Below are 19,544 nucleotides of genomic sequence, written 5' to 3'. Positions count from 1 at the left end.
GAGGGGGGGGGGGGGGAAAGGCGGAGGGACGCAGGGCCGGGGAGGGAGGGAAGGAGGGCCGGGGAAGGCGGGGGCCGTCGCTCAGCGCTTCCGGTGCGAGGTGCAGGCGGGCGGTCGGGCTGTCGGGCGGTGGGGCCGGGGTGCAGCCTCGGCGGAGTCAGCCGGGGGAGCGAGGCCGAGCGGAGGCGGCGGCGGCGGAGGAGCCGGCCCCCGGAGCAGGTGACGGGGCTGGGGCCGGAGATCCCCTCCGAGAGGTGGCTGTGGGGGGAGGGGGAGACGGAGGGGAAGGGGAGATCAGGGGGGACAGCACCCCCTCCCCCCATGCCAGAGGGGCACGAGGCGGGCGCCCACCCCCGGAGAGAAGACGAGGGGGGGCTTGGAGCGGGGGCGTCAGGCCCCGGCCCCCTCGTCCTTCTTAAGTGGGGACGGACGGACAGACTGACGGACGCAGGCTCGCTCTCCTGTCATTTCGCGGGGCGCGGGGACGGGTGGCTGGCACCCGGCAGCACTCGCTCCCTCCCTTCCACCCCCTCCCCCTCCCCCAGCTGGGCTTGGGACGGGGGAGGGGAGGGGCTGCTGGGGCGGCGGAGGGAGGGTCCCTGCCCTTCCCCCCTCGCCCGAGGGGGGCACCCCCTCCCGAGGCTGGGGCCGGTGGGGGGCGGGGAGGCAGGGCGGCGAGTGGCTTCTCGGGGGCCTGGGGAACACTTGTGGGGGAGTGGGCAGCCGGAGGTGGGGGGGAGGAGAAGGGAGGAGGTTCTCCGCCTGCTCCGGGGAGGGAGGGAGGGAAGCAGGGAGGCACTCCCTCCCCCGGGCTAAGCGGGGGCGGCCTTCCCTGGAGCCGAACGGAGGGGGCATCCTCGAGCTGGCCCCGGGTTTGCATCTTCCAATCCCATTCCTTGCCTCTGGAAAGACCAGGATTCCTGAAGCAGAAAATGGTGCCTTTGCTTCCGAAGCCGACCGTTGGGGGCAGGGGCAGGGGGAGGGGGAGGGGGAGGAAGTTCCCTTTTAAAATGGGCCATTGGATTAGGAAGGGAAGCAGCTCCGGGTGGGGAATGAGCCTCCCCTTCCCGAGCGTCCTGGGCCGTGTGGCTTCCCCAGCCTGCCTTTCCCCTTTTCGCTGGACGTGGGAGAGGGTTCGAGGCGAAAGGAAACTGTGAGGTAATCCCAGTGAGAGCAAGGTGTAACCGAAAACCTGCCCCCAGCTCCTGTGGGATTTGATCTCCTGGCCCGCGTGCCATGAAAGTTTTATTGGGAGGTAACGTGCTGCTGGGGTCCGATTGCCTGGGGCGGGTGCTGGCCTCCTTGCGGACGACCCTTTCATCCTCACCAGGGGGCTTGGGACAGGTGCTTCGAATCCATCTTGCCAAACGTCTGTTTCGCGGACTAGCCTGGTCGCTGAGAGGGAAAACAGACACAAAGGTGGACCATTTAGATCGTTCTAACAGCTAGGTCGGGACCCATGGCATCTGGGCCCGGAGTCTCTGCAGGAGAGGGATCACTTAACACATTTTCCCCACCCCCACTTCTCTGAAGCGCACTCATTGCCCGCTATTGTTTACCTGTTCTTGTGTGTATGTGTCTTTTTACCACCACATTATAAAATCCGTCTTTGCCCTTAAAGAGTTTATAATTTTTTCTTTTCTCTCCCCCACTCCATCTTACAGTGACCAACAAAATCTTATGTGCACATAGTAGGAATTCAGTTTATATTCGTTGAAAGAATGATCACACTGAGTGAATGATCAACCTTGGACACCTTCTGTCAAAGATGTCTTGATACCTGATAGAGATAAAGAAGAGAAGTGATTTGTCTAATTTATCTAACTCTTCTGAGTTTCTGGGAGGTAGCCAAGTGGTAGGACTAGGACCTCAGGCTGAGATCTTTGAACTTTGCCATTATGCATGCTTTATGCATTGCAGTTTGTGTATTTTGTAATAGAGCTTTCAGTCTTTCTATCTCTAAATAAATTATCTTATGATTTTGTTTCTCAACCTCACTGTGAAAAACAGATATTAGGGATCATTTCTTTTATGATGGGAAAACTGAGGCACAGCAGCCAAGACCACAATATTTCTCTCTTACTATTTTCTCACAATTTGCAGTTTTCTTCTCCTTCAGATTAAATCACTCTTAATTACAGTTACAGTTAGCTATTAGTAATAATAGCTAACATTTCTATAATATTTAAGGGTTTACAAAACATATTCTTTACAACTACTCCATGAGGAAGCTAATATAAGTATTATCTCCATTTCACAGATGAGAAAATGAGGGCTCCAAGATGTTAAATAATTTGCCGAGTGTCGTACAATTTATATGTGACAGACTTGGAACTTAAACTCTGCACCTATTGACTACAGATCCATTCTTATTTCCTAGATTGCTCTTGTAATCTTAAAATGGTATCATTGGGTCTGAGGAGAGGCTGAGAGAGCCATTGCCAAAAATCTGGTGGTAACAGTGGATCAGCAGCTTCACATTAGTCTAGTGAACAGGTTGCAACCGTTGTGGTAAAAAGAAGAAAAATGGAAATTATTTTTAAAGTCTGTTTCATAGAGTATACACCTCAGATATTGTTTTCTTAGTGGAGGGATCACAAAAAGAAATGGTTTCAAGATAGGAATTTAAGTTAGGAGAAATTCTTAATAATCAAATGATCAAAATGTAGAATTGCCTTTGCTGATGATTTTTAGAAACAGGAGAGGCGAACTCTAGTTAGAATTGAGGTATATTTGGTTAAAGCTATCCGGTGGTTTGATCTGGGGGGGAGAAATCACCATTTTTCCTCCTTATACCTAATATTTTTATCCGTATGAAAGTCTTATTAAAATGAAAATAAATGTTAGCCTTGAAAAGAAAATGTTAAAAAAAAATGTTCATATACACCCTGGAATGTATGTGAAAATATGAGGAAAGGAGTGTTTATCGTCAGGGCCTTATATTTAATAAATTTAATGTTTTAGCAGCAGCTTTTTATGTTGTCTCACGTCGTGAATAGTTATCCTCAATAATAACGATGATGATGATGATGATAGCTTGCATCTATGTAGTGCCTACTATGTGCCAGGCACTGTGCTAAGTGCTTTACAACTTCATTTGATCCTCATAACAACTCTGAGAGGTGGGTGTTATTATTATCCCCATTTTCAGAAACTGATGTTTAAGTCACTTGCCCAACGTCACACAGCTAGTAAGTATCTAAGGCCAGATTTGAACCCAGGTCTTCCTCATTCCAGACCCAGCTAGAGTCTTTCCGATGCACCATCTAGCTGCCTTCGAGCCAAAAATACCTGGGTTCAAGTTTTGCCTCTGACATAAAACCATTTGGAAATCTGTGATTGTCCATAAGATAAATTTATGGTCTATCCTAAGGCCATAAATTTCAGAGAAGGTGCCAGCCTGTGTTGTTAGAGGATCTTTCCTCACTAGGGAATTCCCTATACCAATACATTTACAAATCCAGGTCCTATTCTTTCATGAGGAGCAAATTGTGGAGCCCATGGCAATTGACTTGGCATTCTGAAATAATGGAATGGCTCATTCAGAGAAAGTGCTAGTTTTAGAAATGAGGCTAGATGACAGTTAAATGGATTCATAGCAAACTGAAAGATCAGACTTATACAGCAGTGATTAATAAATCAATATCTTTATAGATACAGGTGTATGATGACTTGCCTCAGGGACCTCTTTTTGGCCCTTTTCTGATCAATATTTTTTTTTTCTGATCAATATTTTTAACAGTAAATAGGATGAAGGGATAGATGGTATGCTTATCAAATTTGGAGATCACACAAAGCTGAGAGGCACATCTAACACAGAATCAGGATTTCAAAAGATCTCAGTAAGGTAGAATAATGGACTAAATCTAATAGACAAAATTTAATAGAGATAAAAATAATGTTCCATGTTGGATTTTAAAATTAAATGAAGCTTCCTGGTGGAGATGTGGTTAGATATCAATCTTATGTTAAAAAGATATGGGGGCTGATGGTGGTTTAGCCTTCTAGCTCAGTATGAATTAGCATCATAGTGTGGCAGCCAAGAAAAAAGGATTTGATTGCAAGGCACTGTGCTATAGGATACAAAGATAGAAATGAAAACCCTTTCCCTCAAAGAGCTTATATCCTATGAGGCAGAAACAGCATTGTTTGAAAAACAGGGTTGTGCAAAGAACACTAATGACTGTAGGAAACAGGAAAGACCTCCTTTATCAGAATGACCCTGAGCTGTGCTTTGAAGGAAGCTAGGAGGCAGAGGTTTGGAGAGAGAGAGTGATAGGAATGAGGAACAGTGATCTTAGGCCTTTTTAATAGAAGTATATTAATTTAATAGAAGCATATTAATTTAATAGAAGCATAGAGAAATTTCAACCACACCATACTCTGCTGTAGCCAGAATACCTCTAGAGATTTGTATCTAGCTCTGAATGTCACCTCTGAACAAGAAAACTGACAAACTAGACCAGGGGTGGGAACCTGTGGCCTTGAGGCCCTCTAGGTCCTCAAGTGTGGCCCTTTGACTGAATCCAAACCTGTTTATTCTGTGAAGTTTGAATTCTGTCAAAGGACCACACTTGAGGACCTAGAGGGCCTCATGGGGCCTCAAGGCCACAAGTTCCCCACCCCTGATACAAGACCACATTTCAAAACCTGGATATAGTTGCCAAGATAGTGAGAAGACTGGAGATCATATTATACAAGGACCAGTTGAAGCCCGTCAGGATATTTAACTTGGAGAACATATTAGCTATCTTCAGTTACTTGAAGGACTTTCATGTGGAAAAGGGAGATTAAACTTAGAATAAGTAGGGCCCCAAAGGATAGAGCTAGGTACAGTAGGTAGAAGTTGCAGACAGGCAGATTGTAGCGTCATATAATGTGAAACTTCCCAATAATAAGAGCTCTCTGAAAGTAGAATAGCCTGCTTCTGAAGAAGATTCCCCACCAGCAGAGGCCCTGGATCACAGCATTTAAAACTGGAAGAGAACTCAAACATCATCTATGCTAACAATTTTTTAAGATAAGGAAACTGAAACAAAAAGAGATGAGGTGATTTGTCACATACATACTAAAAGTAGAGCCAGGCTTCTAACCCAATTCTTCTGATTTTAGATCCATTGCTCTTTCTACTAACCCAGATCTCCTTTCCACTACAGAGAGGATTCCTATTGAGGCATAGGTTAGATCAGATGACCTCTGAAATGCTATGAAGAGCTAATATGATACTGAGCCTAACACAAAAGGACTATCAAATTTCCTTCCCATTTTATTTGTTATCACTCAGTTCTTTATCCCATTTTTTTGTTTGTTTTAGGTTTCAATAAGTACAGGTTATCTATGCGTTGGTCCATTGTTTTCATTCAGTAGTCCTATAATTGTGTGTGTGTGTGTGTGTGTAGATTGTAAACTTCATGGGGCTATAAATTATTGTGTTTATATAATTCTCTTCATCTGATGTCCAGCATAATATGAGTTTCAAATGAACACAAAGGCTCTTTGATGATTATAACAAATTTGAAGAGAATCCTCATAAAAGGGAAAAACATAAAGGACTGGATATGTAGTCTGGGAAAGAAATGGCAGAGGACTTCTATTAAAGGTGGTGATATGAAAGATTCTAAACAAGTCTATTTGCCCTACCCCTGAAAAACATCTCAGAAATTTTGAAGAGCACCAGATAAAACAAATGATTTAACAGAACTAAAAGAAAAGCACCAGTGAGTTTCTCCAACTTCCTGGGACTCTGCCATGAGACTGCAGAGGACCTGCCAGCTAAAGGTTCCTGAAACCAGTGCAATCTCTGGTTTTCATTTTTTAAAATTTGGCCAAAATTATTAGAACTGGAGGGCAGAATGAAAACAAAAGAACCCACATAACATCTACTACCTGAAAGAATCCCCAAATTCAACATGTACAAAAATAACATAATCCAAGTCCGGAGCTTTCAGGTCAATAGAAAAATAATACAAATAGCTAAAAAGAAAAGAATCAAATACCAAACAACTACAGTCAGTATGTCACACAAGATTATGAAGCAGTTACTTAAAGGAAAAGAAAGCTTGAGATTCATTATACTGAAAGGCAGAAATAGAAGATATATAACCAAGAACGATTTATCCTCAGAAACTAAGTATAACCCTAAAGGGGGGGAAAATGGAGCTTTGATAGAAGGCTTTGAATAACTCCTGATGAGAAACTTAGAGCTGGGTAGAAATTTGAGATATTTAAATAAGGTTAAGTGGTGATCAAGTCCTTATTTTGTACTAGTGGGAAAGGAAGCCATTGTTCCTTCAGAATCTGTATCTTCAGAATTTAAAAGATGAACAAAAGAAAAGAAATTCAAGAAATGGGAATGGTTTTGTGTTTTTGCTTGTTTAAAAAAAAAGGGGAAATACACTAGTTAAGATATGAAGAAAAAAGGGAGAAAATTATTTTTCATCACTGGGATGCATCCAAAAATATATAAACATGAGGTTGGAAAGAGTGGGCATTTCATGAACCTCACTCTTATATGAACCAAGCAAAGGAAGGTCAAGCACACATATGCATTTTTGTGTACACACAGTTTACTGTAGAAGTACATTAAAATCAATAGAGAAATAGATGGGAACAGGGAATGGAAAAACTTGGGAGGGAATAGTCCCAAGCAAAGCAAGTTTTAGCTACATAGTATATAACAGGACTAAAAGGATAGAGAAGATGAGAGCCAGTAGTCTGGGTCTGGACTACAATCAGAGTATTCCAATTGTATGTTACTAATTTTGATCATGTCTTCGTTTTCTCACTTTTTGTGCAGAGGAAGATTTTTGGGGAGAGAGAAAACAATGTAATAGAGGAAAAATAACACCTAAATAATATTGTGGATGTAAATGGAATGAACTCACCTTTAAAACAGAAGAGGGTGGTAAATAGATTAGGAAGCAGGATCCAAAATATTGTTTTTATAAGAAACATAATAAATATACACATACAGTTAAAATGAAGGGCCATATACACTTATACTTCAGGTGAATCCAGAAAAAAGGAGACAACAATCATGATTTCAGACAAGGGAACAGTAAAAATAGACATAGTCAAAAGAGATAAAATCTGGAAAGCTACATCATGCTTAGAGATATCATATGTCTTGAAACAGTAATACATAGAGAACCGTGTGTGTGTCTACCAAATGACATGGCTACCATTTAGCTGCCTTTTTTTCCCCAAGAAAAATAGCAAATAATATACTAAAACTTTTGGAATGCATCCAAAACTATGCTTAGGGGAAACTATATGTATTTGTCAATACTTGCATCAACAAAAGAGAGAAAGAGCAGTGAGTTGGATATGTAACTAAAAATAACAACTAGTGGATAAAATTAAAAGTCAAATAAACAAATTGAAATAAACAAAAAAGATAAAAAATGGAATTAGTTAATAAAACTAGGAGCTGTTTTTTTAAAAGACAAGTAAAATAGATTAGCTAATTTAGTTTTTTTAAACAGAGAAAAAACATCAGAGTAAAAAATGAAAAAGAACTCATAAGTGAAAAGAAAATGGAAGAAATTGTTAGAAACTATTTTGCCCAATTATATTCCAACAAAACAAATGAAATCACTAAAAACCTAAAATACTTGGATTAACAGAACAAAAAATACAGAATTTAAACAATCCAGAATCCGAAAAATAACTGAACAAATCACAAATGTCCCAGGCCTAAATGGAGTTAAAAGTAAATTCTATCAAACATTCAAAGAACAATTAACTAATATTACATAAGTGGTTTGCAGAAAGACTTGATTTTGGGAGATAGCATTTTGTTAATCTATGAAGGTTTGTTATAGATATCTGTAGAGGCTTCAACATATAGAAATGCTAAGAAAATCTTTTAGATTTTCAGAAATGCCAATATAAATAATAATAATTATGATAGTTCCTATAATTAGGGAATAAAAGTGAGGCAGCTGATTGTGGCAACTTTTGGGATATCTTAGACTCTGTTACTAGCAACAGTCTAGCCCAGATACTTCCATATTTGCCATTGCATTTATCATTATCCTTGTGCTTCTAGAACTTTAGTTTAATTTTAGGCTACAACTTAATGTAGCAGACATAGCTTTTACTGCCTGTCAAATGTAGGAAAATGGTAAAAGACATCAAGCTTTCTATAGTATGATCTTAGCTTCACTAAAGCATTTTGATACCATAAGTAGAACTGGGGGTGGGGGGAGAGGCAGCTATTTGGTTAGCCAGAGTTCATTTGAACAGTAAGGGAACCCCATAGTAATTGGTCATGTCAAAATTAATGATTCTGTAAATCAATTAGGGTCCAACATTATTCAGCTATGGGCCAATCTAGAAGGTACTATCAAAAGATCCCTTACTCTGGGAAATTTCCTGCTAAAGCTAATAACATTTGGAAACCTTTGAAGTACTAAATCTAGTGACTGAGATACACACACTGATTCACTGATGGCAATATCAAATAATACATTTGAATACATGTGGATTGAATTGCCTTTAAGAACTGGTGCAATTATCAACTGAAGAAACCTGGCACACCAGCTAGTACCAAGGAAACTAAATACAGGCAATCTTCACATTACCTTGAATGTTACTAATTTACTCATGTCATGATGCCTAAAAAAGCACTCACACGGTGACTCCAATATTAACAAATTCTCTGGAAATTAAGTTTATTTCAACAGTGTTAGCCTGGACACATAGGAGATTAAGAGGAAATTCTAGTTGCTGTAGTAGTTGGGTCAGTACTCTCTAAGAAAAAGAAGCAACAATTCTATCTCAGTCACTGAGTTAGGAGTTATCCCTTGTACCTCAGTCAAGTACATCAGTCACTGGGCAGGGAACCATCTGGGGTCACCAAAAAGAATGTACTTCACTTAGGAGGAATGGATGAGTTACATACCACTGAAGTGCATTGAAGAGGATATCTGCATTCAGTTCTTATTTCTTCTATTGTGATTTCTACTTCTAATAAAGAAAAGTCTGAAAATGAATTGTAATGTTAGACTACATCTTCTTCATTAATAGACATAACATTTACTTTTTGCTGTCTTTATTCACACAGTCATCAATTTCAGTTACTGAGTCATGTAAACTTTCATTTCAATTCTCAGCCTATGTGTGGCAAAAGAGAGTAACTGCAGGCTATTCAATATGTAGGAAAAGATCCTTGCTCTTTTGATTTCTGATAGTTCTAGGTATACAGCATGGTGAAAAGCAGGAATGTTAGTGAATTCTGATCCCCGGGTAGCCCACAATAGAAGCCAGTATGTATTTAGGAAAATTCATGTAGCGTAGGACCAATTGAACATCAGTCAACCAACAATTATTTATTAAGTGCCTACTTTGTCAGGTGCTGGATCAGGCCCTGAAATGCAAATTCAAAAGCAGTCCAGCTCTAGCTCTTACACTGAAGCTCTACAAGATTTGGTATTGTCTGTCTTCTATGACAACAATTAGTAGTCAAAAAACCTAGATCTAAATTCTAACGTCATAGCCAAGTCTCAGCTAATGTCTAAGATTTTAGTGTTCTCATCTACAAAAATCAAGATAATATATTCCCATAGGGTTATTACAAGAAAATCCTTTATAAGAAGGTATATAGATGTGAATTATTATGAAGCTAAGACCTGGATCTACCACAGATGGCACCGCTGGCTAGTTAAGAAATATCATCAATTGTGAATCACCTATTAGGATATGACCAATAAACCAGTGTAGCATTCATCACAATTTCCCTGAGAATAGTATACCATGGCAGGGTAAATGGTGATTCTGAAGTGAGACAACTGTAAATCGTTAGAGCAGAAGAAATATAAAGGACAGACTCTAAAGACTAGTTTCAATTGGGAAATCAACAAATCCCATTAAGGGAAGAAAACCAAAAATATAAGACATGGTACCTCTCCCAATGGCTCTTGTAACAAGAAATAGAACTAATGATACTTTTGCATTTTGAAAGAGCTATAATTTCGTCACTGGTTATTCCCACCAGCAAAGGAGATTGCAGTAACCTCATGCATGGTAGATAGTTTATTGAGTTTCTGGCAACAAAAAATTCACATTCATAACCTGATGGCCATTTTTTTTTTTTGCCACACTTAACTAGACTGGATCTCACATAATAGTCCTGAGCCTATATACAAAGCTTTTTCCAGTCTGGATCTGCTTTGCAAGCATACTTAAAAAAAAAAAAAAAACGCACAACAAAATCTGATGATAAATTTTTGTAATAATCTAAAACCATGATCACTTCCATGCCACAATGAAATGCAGAAGGCATAAAATATGTGAAACAGGTAGTAATGCCATAAATGCTGCCAAATAAGATATCTCTTGTTGTTCAGTCATTTCAGACTCCTCATGGCCCCATTTAGAGTTTTCTTGGCAGAGACACTGGAATGGTTTGCCATTCCCTTCTCCAGCTCATTTTACAGTTGGGAAACTGAGGCAAACAGGGTTAAGTGACTTTCCCAGGGTCATGCTGTTGTTGTTTGCAGCTAGTAAGTGTCTGAGGCCAGATTCGAAGTCAAGGAAACAAGTCTTCCTCGCTTCAGGCCCACTGCTATTCACTATGTCACCTGGCTGCCCAGCAAGTTATATAGATAAGTGCAAAGTGACACTTGGTTATAGAATTGTAGATAATAGTAGCAGACATACCAGCTTGTCATTTAGCAGTGAGGAGTATTGTTTCTTTTTTAAAGCTTTGGGTCATCATAAATTTTCAGGAGATAGTCCTAAACCAAGTCTTTATGTGCTCAGTGTGGAAAGCATGTTGCCCTGAACTAGTTATTGCCAGTCACTGTTGCTACACAGTGATCTTTGTCAGCCACAGCATCTTCAAACATGGATGACAAGATAAATGTACGTTATGTGGTCTTGACAGATTTTCATTACTTTTGACGAAGGGCCATTGCAATGTGTCCATCTAGAACAAAGAAAGTATATAATATGTTCTGAAGAAGAGATCTGGTACATGTGCCTCATCATTGAGACACAGCAATTGAAAATAGACTTGATTTGTATTAGAAAGGCTTGAAATTAGGCAGAAATATCTTACTGTTTAATTAGAGGCAGATGAATAAGGTTTCTTTATCTCCTTTTCTAGAGAACTTTAAGATCTAATGAGACTCTTATCTTGATCTGCAACTTGGAAAGTGGGGAAAAGACAGTAGAACTCTACAAGAGCACAATCATATACAGGCCACAGGACCATAGTATTTAAAGCTGGAAAGTCATCAAAGGGTCATCTAGTTATTTTACAAATGAAGAAACAGACCCAGATACTGAATTTACTTGCTCAAGGTCACAAAGATAGTAACGGCCAGGATTCAAATCCAGGCCTTTGACTACAAATTCAGGGTCCTTTCCACTGCAGAATACTGACACAAGCATTTATTAAGTGCTTACTGTGGGCCAAACATTCTACTAAGTGCTGGGATACAAAGAAAGGCAAAAACAGTCCTTGATTATCCTCAAGGATCTCACATTCTAATGGGGAATACAAGCATGAAAATAACTAGGTACATATAACATTTCAGAGGGGAATACACTTGTAGTTGAGTGGATGGGAGGCTAAGAAAGGCCTGGAGAAGGTGAAAATTGAGCTGAGTCTTGAAGGAAGTCAGTGAAATTAAGGGGGAAGTGAAAAGGAAGAACACTGCAGTTATGAGGACAGCCAGCACACAGGCGGCAGAGATGGAGAGAAAACTCAAATACATAGAAATATATTCAGGGAACAGCAAATAGGCCAATATTGCTGGATTGTAGAGTTCATGAAGGGTAATAAAGTTTAAGAAGATGGCAGAGGTATGAAGGGGCAGATTGTGAAGAGCTTTAAATGTCAAATAAAAGAGTATACATTTGATACTGAAGGTACTAGGGAACCGTTGAAGCTTATCGAACAGGTGGGTGACTTGGTCAGATCTGTGCTTTAGGAAAATCACTATGGCAGCTACTGGGAAGTTGGATTGGAGCCGGGAGACTAATTGAAAGGCTGTTGCAGTAGTCCAAGTGAAAGGTGAGGGCCTGAACTAAGGTGGTGGCTCTGAGAGGGGAGAGAAGGGGATATTGTTAGATATTAAGGTAGAAGCAAGGGCTATGAAATACGGGAGATACCTAGGTTTTGAACTTGGGTGAATGGGAGAATGTTTTCTGGATGGTATTTTCTTCAGTAATAGGAAAGTTGGAAGGATGGGAGAGTTTTAGGGGGAAAATACAAGTTCTGTTTTGACCACATTGTGTTTGAGATGCTGACAAAACATCCATTTCAAGCTGTTTTTTAACGGCATTTGTTGATTTGTGACTAATTCAGGACATAGTCTAGAACTGAATATATAGTTCTGGAATTCATTTACTGAGATGATAGTTGAACCCATAAGAACTGATATCACCAGATAAGGTAGGTTAAAGGAATAAGTAAGGAAGGCCCAGAACGGATCATAGTGGGCATGATGTGAATGAAGATCTAGCAAATGAGACTGAGAAAGCTTAGAAGGAAAGGCTGCATAGAGAGAAAATCAAGGAAGAGCAGTATTACAAAAACCTAGAGGAGAGAGAATATTCAGGAGGTAACTGAGTGTCAGATGTTACAGAGAGGTCAAGAAGGATGAAGATTAGGGGGGAAAAACTTAATTAGGCAATTAAGAGATCATTGGTAACTTTGGAAAGGGCAGTTGAAGTTGAATGATAAGATCAGAAGTCAAATTCTAGGGAGGAGGAAGTGGAGGCATCTAATACTGACAGTTTTCTCAAGGAGTTTAGCTATGAAGGGAAAGGGAGATAGAGGATGAAAGCTAGCACGGTGGTCAAACCACCTGAGGATTTTTTTTAAAGATAGGAGACCCAAAGCTATGTTTGCAGGCAGCAGAGAAAGATCCAGTAGATAGAGAAATAAGACTAGAAAAAAATTGGAAATGATAGCAGGTAAAATTTGCTGGAGTAGACAAGGGGAAGTGGATCAGGCATGCATATAGAGGGAATCACCTTAGGAAGAATTGCCACCTCTTATATCTGAGACCAGAATGAAGAAGAAAATAAGTTGGGAAAATGTCTGATGTGAGATAAGAGGAGGGGAGAAGGAGGAGTATGGTAGATTTTAGATAGTAAGGCAACATTGGTTAAACTTTTGGGAGAAGCAAGTCATACTCTTTAGAAGCTTCTGAAAATCTAAAGATATTTTCTCCTTTTTTTCCCTAACATATGACCTCTCTATTCCCATACATATCACAAGAATACAGCTTACTAAAAACAATGAATGAGGTGTGGCCCTGAATGCTGTGAGTTTATGATTCTCACTGATTGGGACCATGAGTTTCAATCCTGTTGACTGGATAGGGCTGGGTGGCTCGTGGGCAACTTGGCTGTACCCCTATGGTGGAGCCAAACCTGGGTGTGGGCCCTTTGGGTCAGGGGCTGGGCTGAAGGGGAACCTGCCAAGAATACCACACCTGGCTCATTAGTGGATGTCTGGGGATGCCTTTGAAGATGAAAAACTCCATAAATGCCCATTGTTTCTGTTCTTTTGGGTAAATTAGAACTTAAATCTCTGGAAGCTGTCAATCCATCTCACTACCCTCAAAGACTTTGCTGAGAACTAAAAAGAATAGGAAAATACAAAGCTGAAGATGTTTTTTGACAAAAAACAATCCCCAAATTCATCAGACCCCTGATCTTTTGTTGTAAATAGGACTCCTCCCTTCCCACTTTTCAGATTTTTGCGTTTGGATGCACTTTGTCTTGACCTGTTCTTTCGCCTGCTGGGTTTGGGGTGTGTGTCTCTCATTCCCAGACTCCAAAAGAATGCCAGCATCTGGCATATGTTAATTGCTGAATAAGCTGCTGGATGATACATGCCTCCTCTAGGCCAGAGGACTGGCTGGCTCAGGCAACTCTGAACCTTCTTTTCATTATTCTACTAAAGAGGAACTCCTAGGGCCACCCCATGACATAAAGTAAGGAGTGGGAGAAAGGACCCACTCTGTACCTCTCCCTGATGGTTTTCACTGTTCCACCTTCTAAGGAATGTTCTTCCTAGACAATGCTCTTACTTTTAAATGAGCTAATTGTGGGGATAGCAGAATACCTTTGAAAAGAGGGACAGAATCTTATTGCAGATGACACATGGAACAGTTTACACAAGGTAGTAAGAGATCCGATACTTGCCAACACTTTGTCATTGAACTATACTTCTGTATATATAATATACTTCTGTAGCATTTATTCTCTATCTCCCTTTCCCTTCCTAGCTAAACAACTGGTAGAATTTATTTGCAATTTTTTTTTTTGGCTTAGGAATTGGGGCCCCTTCATAACAGCAGGGCCCAAGCCATACCCAGGTTGCTACCTTGCTTCACTTAGCTCCCTTCACCCGTTGAGAAGCAGCAGCTGTGACCATGGGGAACATCTTTGGAAATCTGTTGAAAAGCCTGATTGGGAAGAAGGAGATGCGCATCCTGATGGTGGGTTTGGATGCTGCTGGGAAGACCACCATCCTGTACAAGCTGAAGTTGGGGGAGATTGTCACCACTATTCCTACCATAGGTATGAGTCATGGGCCAGGCTTTCTACCTTTAATTTCTCAGCTTCAGCACAGTGGCTTTTCAGTCTTTTGGCTTCAGGGGTAGAAAGGGTGTCCCTTTTTCCATGCACATGTCCAATGGAACTGTAAAGCATAGGGGCACAAGGCAGTTCCCCAGCAGGTGTTAAGAGCTGCCATTATGTTCATTACCTACTCTTCATGCTCCTCCATGTAAGAACTTCCTCTGGCTGGCACAGGGTAGCCACCCTCAGGCACTGGGGTTGGTTTGCTCTCTGTCTTGTTTGGAAATCAGGTGAAGGACTTTGATGTTCCTGCCAGGAGCTTGGCATGGCTTAGAAGTAGAATCTCTGTGGCCCCAGCCCTGGTTATAAAGCTGGCATTGGGAGGGAAACTATTTGTCAAACTGGATGGGGTGGAGGAGGCACAAGTCATCAGCTGCTTTGGGATTTGAGATTCCTAAATTTCATCCTACATTCAAGACACGCCTCTTCCCTATTTGCTTTCAAGTCAGTCCCACATCTTAGCCAAGGCAGCTAACTTGTAGGGTCTGATCCTAGTTCATCTTTTTCTGTGGTAAGAATACATAAAGGTCTTAAGGAGATAGGGGCTGGACAGTTAGCCTGAGTCATCATCATTTAGGTAGTTGTGAGTAGAGTGACATTACTCTCCTATTACTCTCCTATCCCTTCACTCCTCTGGACCCTTGCTTGGCTTTTTTTTCTTCTCTTAGGGCCCCCTGGGTATTGGGAACCCAGGAAACACTAATTCTCACTGGGGTCATGACCAAAGCATGGGAGGATTTGGAGCACCATTCCTAGTTATACCTGTCTGGTTCTCCACAGGCTTCAATGTGGAAACTGTTGAATACAAGAATATCAGCTTCACAGTCTGGGACGTGGGTGGCCAGGACAAGATTCGACCCCTCTGGAGACACTACTTCCAAAACACCCAAGGTATGGGGAACTGGATTGAGAGTGAGGCTAAAGTGTTTTGGGTTCATACAAATACAAAAATTACCTGTCTGTGGACAAGTGCCTCAAAGTAATGATATCTAGCTTCATGTCTTGCTGCAACTTCTCAGGGTGGAATAAGGGGGAGGAGTAAAATTTTTCAGAGGGAAGAAAAATATGGGGTTGAAAAGAAAGATGGCCATTTCTCTACCCTATACAGCAGATGCTCTGCTTCTCTAGGTTTGATATTTGTGGTCGACAGCAATGATCGGGAAAGAGTGAATGAGGCAAGAGAGGAACTGATGAGGATGCTAGCTGAAGATGAGCTCCGGGATGCTGTGCTACTTGTCTTTGCAAACAAACAGGTGGGAATGTACACTACCATTAGCCCACCCTGCCCCATGGAAAAGGAGTTATCCTAAGCATAGGTGAGATAGAGCCTAGAAAGACCTATTCTTAGCAACCTTTGTGAAAGTGTTCCCAATTCTAGAAGTAGGGAAGAAGGGAGCAGCCAAGCTCTTTTTCTCCCTGTTTCCCACATCAATCTTATTTAATAGATTTTGAGGCATCAAGCAGGTGAGGCTCTAGGGATTTTCATGGTATAGATGAATTACTTCAAACTTCTTATTGTTTAATTTAGTAGAATTACCCTCCTTCTGGGATCAGGAAGGTCCTTATTATCTCAGTTCTCTCATCCTTCTTCACCCATCCTACAGGGTTGTTGTGATCTTCCAGATAATGCCACCTAGCCTGGATGCCTACTTTGACTGATATCTTTTCTCATTACTGATGATGTCTCAGTGATATGAGTCCAGATTCCCTTGGGCTTCTGCCTCTAGTTTGTCTCTGTCCAAGGCAATTTTTTAATATGTTCCTGTTGTGGGCATCTCTAGATTATTAGAGGAAGAAATGGTATCCAAGGTGCCTTTCGTGGAGAAGAACTCAATAAAATGCCCCCAGAGTTCCTAATCCCTTTTTTCCTGTCTACCTCTGTCCACCAGGATCTGCCTAATGCCATGAATGCAGCTGAGATAACGGACAAACTGGGCCTGCACTCTCTGCGTCACCGTAATTGGTACATCCAGGCCACCTGTGCCACCAGTGGGGATGGGCTATATGAAGGCCTGGACTGGTTGGCCAACCAGCTCAAGAACAAGAAGTGAGCGCCAGCCAATGCCCATCCCCCACCTCCCTCCCAACATGCACCCACTCTCCACCCCATTGTAAGTGTGGTGAGGACCCCAAGTACCATGTCCACATGTCCAGCAAGAGCCTTGCCCACTCCCCCTGACAGCTGACATGATCAGTCTTGTTTCCCAATTGCTGCCCTGATGATTTGCTCCAATTTATTGAATCTAAAACAAAACAAAAATAGAGTGCTATGGTTTCATGGAGTGGCCCCCATATTTTCACCACTCACCCAGAGTTCTTATGGGGAGAGGCTTCTCTGCCTTTGCTTGATTTGGCTCTGATTGTTGTGCTCTTGGCAACCAAATCCCCTCCCTGTCTCCACAAGCCACTCCCTTACTCCTTTGTCCCTCCCCTTCTGCTTCTACATGGAAATTGCACGGGCCTCTGTGTGTGTGTGTGTGTGTGTGTGTGTGTGTGTGTGTGTGTGTGTGTGTGTGTGTGAGTGTATATACATGTATAGAAAAATATATAAGAGGGGGCTAGGGAGATGGACAGAGTTGGGGCAGGCATAGTTCAGGGCATAAGACTTCCCCTCACCTGTCCCTCTCACCTCGCCAAGGAGGATTAAGGGGAAAAAGTTTGATCTGAGTTGGGTTAGGTTACCCCGGGAGTCTCTGTTGTCAGTCAGTTCTGGACCTTTTTCTTCTGGTCTTCTGGCTGGTGAGTCTCTCATTGGTTTCCCTGAATGTGTGACTTTCTTCTTCTACTGTTAGCCTTGGAGAGGATGTCTTACCCTTCAATTCTAGACTCTCCTACTAAGGATAGGGGTGGCTAAGGATAAGGACTGAGCTGGGGAATGAGGGAGGTAGAAAAAGCCTTGCTTTTCATTTTCATCTTCTTTGACTGTTGGCAGGTGAAGATGCATGTTGGATAAATGACTTCTAAGATGCCATACTCCTGCCTCTACCCCCTATTTCCATATTCCTATTGGGAGAACAGTTCATTCACCCCCAATTACAAATCTTCCCCATCCCCAGCAGTCCTGCTGCTGTTCTCTCCAAGTCCAACTGATTTGCTTAGTGGAGAGTGTGAAATGGGTTGCCTCTACCTCCGTCCTCTTCTTCTCCGTCTCTTTCCTCTTCTTCATGACTTTTCCAACCCAGGGACAACTGAAAGATGAAGATGTTCTTCTTATTTCTGGGCACTCAGACAACCCTCCCCACCTTTTATCCATTCCCCAGCTACAGTTGTCTCCTGCACTCCTAAGTTGGTCTGGATATTGGAGTGTAGCTTGATATCTAAGGTTATTGAAATGAAAGTGGTAACTAGTAGGAGTCAATTGGTAGCACACACCTCTTTATTACATTGGTGTGATTTTGTTTTTTTTTTTTAAAGCCCTGCTGCTATACTCCCTTTCCAAGACTATAGGAGTTGTCAGACAACTGAGTTGTGAATTAGGAGGCCTTGGCCCTGTTTCCCCAAGGTTTCTGTGAAGCCTATGGCTGCTTTTTGAGCTCCTGTGTGTGCTGGCTGCGCCCTGAGCTCCAAGACAGCCCCTGTAACACACCCTCCCTCAAGAAAGTTGGGGCCCCCATGGGAACCTCTCTATAGCTTTCCCAATATAGGGCCCCTCTCTAGGGAGGGTGGTTTGGGTTTGTTTTTTTTTTTTTTTTTTTGCCATGCCCTAGAAAGAAGATCTTTCCCCTGTATCTGTCTGCCAGGAATGCCCTTCTACTCCCATTTTAATCCTCACTGAAACAGACAAGTCAGCATGCCCTCTGTCCCCTTATCTTCCCCAGATTGAACTGTGAAGAGAGTTTCCTTAGGGGTAGCTCCCCGTTTTGCCAGTTACTTAGTGAATAATTTATTTGGGATGTGTTGGGTGTTTGCAAGTTGTCTTTCTCTCTGGGCCTTTGTGTGTTTGTTGATGGGGAGGGATTGGGGTTTTTGGTTTGTTTTTCTGTTTTAACAATTGTGCCCTGTCCCTGGGAAAGCATTAAGACTTCTGTCTTTTGCTTTACTTATTTGTCCTTGCCTATCTTTTGTCACTTTTCTATTTCTTCTGTTTCTCTATTCTCCTTTCTTTCTTTCCTATCTGTATCACTTTGCTTTCTACACTCCTGATTTCTTTGGTTTCCTTGCACTTGATGGTGACTTTGTCTTCCTAAAATTTACTTTGCCTTTATCTGCTCCCTGAGTTGTCCTAACTTTGGGTCAGGCCAAATAGGCCAAATTGAGGATTTCTTCCCATTCCCCTTCCTTCTTTGAAGAAATGTGCCTGGGAGAATAGCAAAACAGCTTTCTCAGCTGAATCCCAAAGCCTCTTCCTGAAAGGGTTTCTTTAAAAGTAATGAAAATGATCGGACAGAGAAAGAGAACACTTTGGAGGCAGGGCCTTCCTATGGAAACTCCCAAGGACATTGCTTCACACCCTACACCTTTCTGTTCTGAAGACCCTCTCCCCTCAACTACTTTGGAGGGCTGTGAAAAGACACTGCTGTTTGCCTTGGCTGCTTTTGCCTCTGGGAAGCGAGCCTTCCTCCTTATCCCCAGGGTTGGGCATCATCTCAGCATTCCTGTTATCCTGGATCTCTCTCTCCCAGGATTGGGCATTTCATTCAGATGAGCGCTTCTTCCCTACCCCCACCCCCCTGGTGGATTTAATTTTCTGTATTCTCTGGCTCCAGACTCCCCCTTCCCTGGGGATATTCTCCCAGCCCCCAAGTCTGTGTGTGGTGTTACAGTGTTTACTGCAGTTCTGAACTGGTTTTTCTCTTTTTCCTCCTCTGGAATATAGATTGTACATGTTTAACAAACTCACCATCTCTCTCTCTTATTGCTCAAAATGTGGGATACGCGATGACTGTGACCCTGGTTGGATATTAAACATGTTTTACGTAGCTTTGGACTGGACCATCCTC

At 42.0% G+C, this 19,544-nt stretch overlaps 1 protein-coding gene across 1 annotated transcript; it reads left to right on the top strand.

Moving 5' to 3' along the window:
* The first annotated feature begins 25 nt into the window (after positions 1-25).
* On the top strand, positions 26-19,523 carry ARF3 (ARF GTPase 3). Its single transcript, XM_072654552.1, has 5 exons — positions 26-219; positions 14,296-14,544; positions 15,385-15,495; positions 15,733-15,857; positions 16,494-19,523. Exons 2-5 carry the CDS (start codon positions 14,397-14,399, stop codon positions 16,653-16,655), a joined length of 546 nt encoding a protein of 181 aa, XP_072510653.1. The 5' UTR covers positions 26-219; positions 14,296-14,396; the 3' UTR covers positions 16,656-19,523.
* Positions 19,524-19,544: the final 21 nt, after the last annotated feature.

The sequence above is a fragment of the Notamacropus eugenii genome, chromosome 3 (genome assembly GCF_028372415.1).
Source record: "Notamacropus eugenii isolate mMacEug1 chromosome 3, mMacEug1.pri_v2, whole genome shotgun sequence".
Lineage (NCBI taxonomy): Eukaryota > Metazoa > Chordata > Mammalia > Diprotodontia > Macropodidae > Notamacropus > Notamacropus eugenii.
This window is presented reverse-complemented; position numbering and strand designations above follow the sequence as displayed.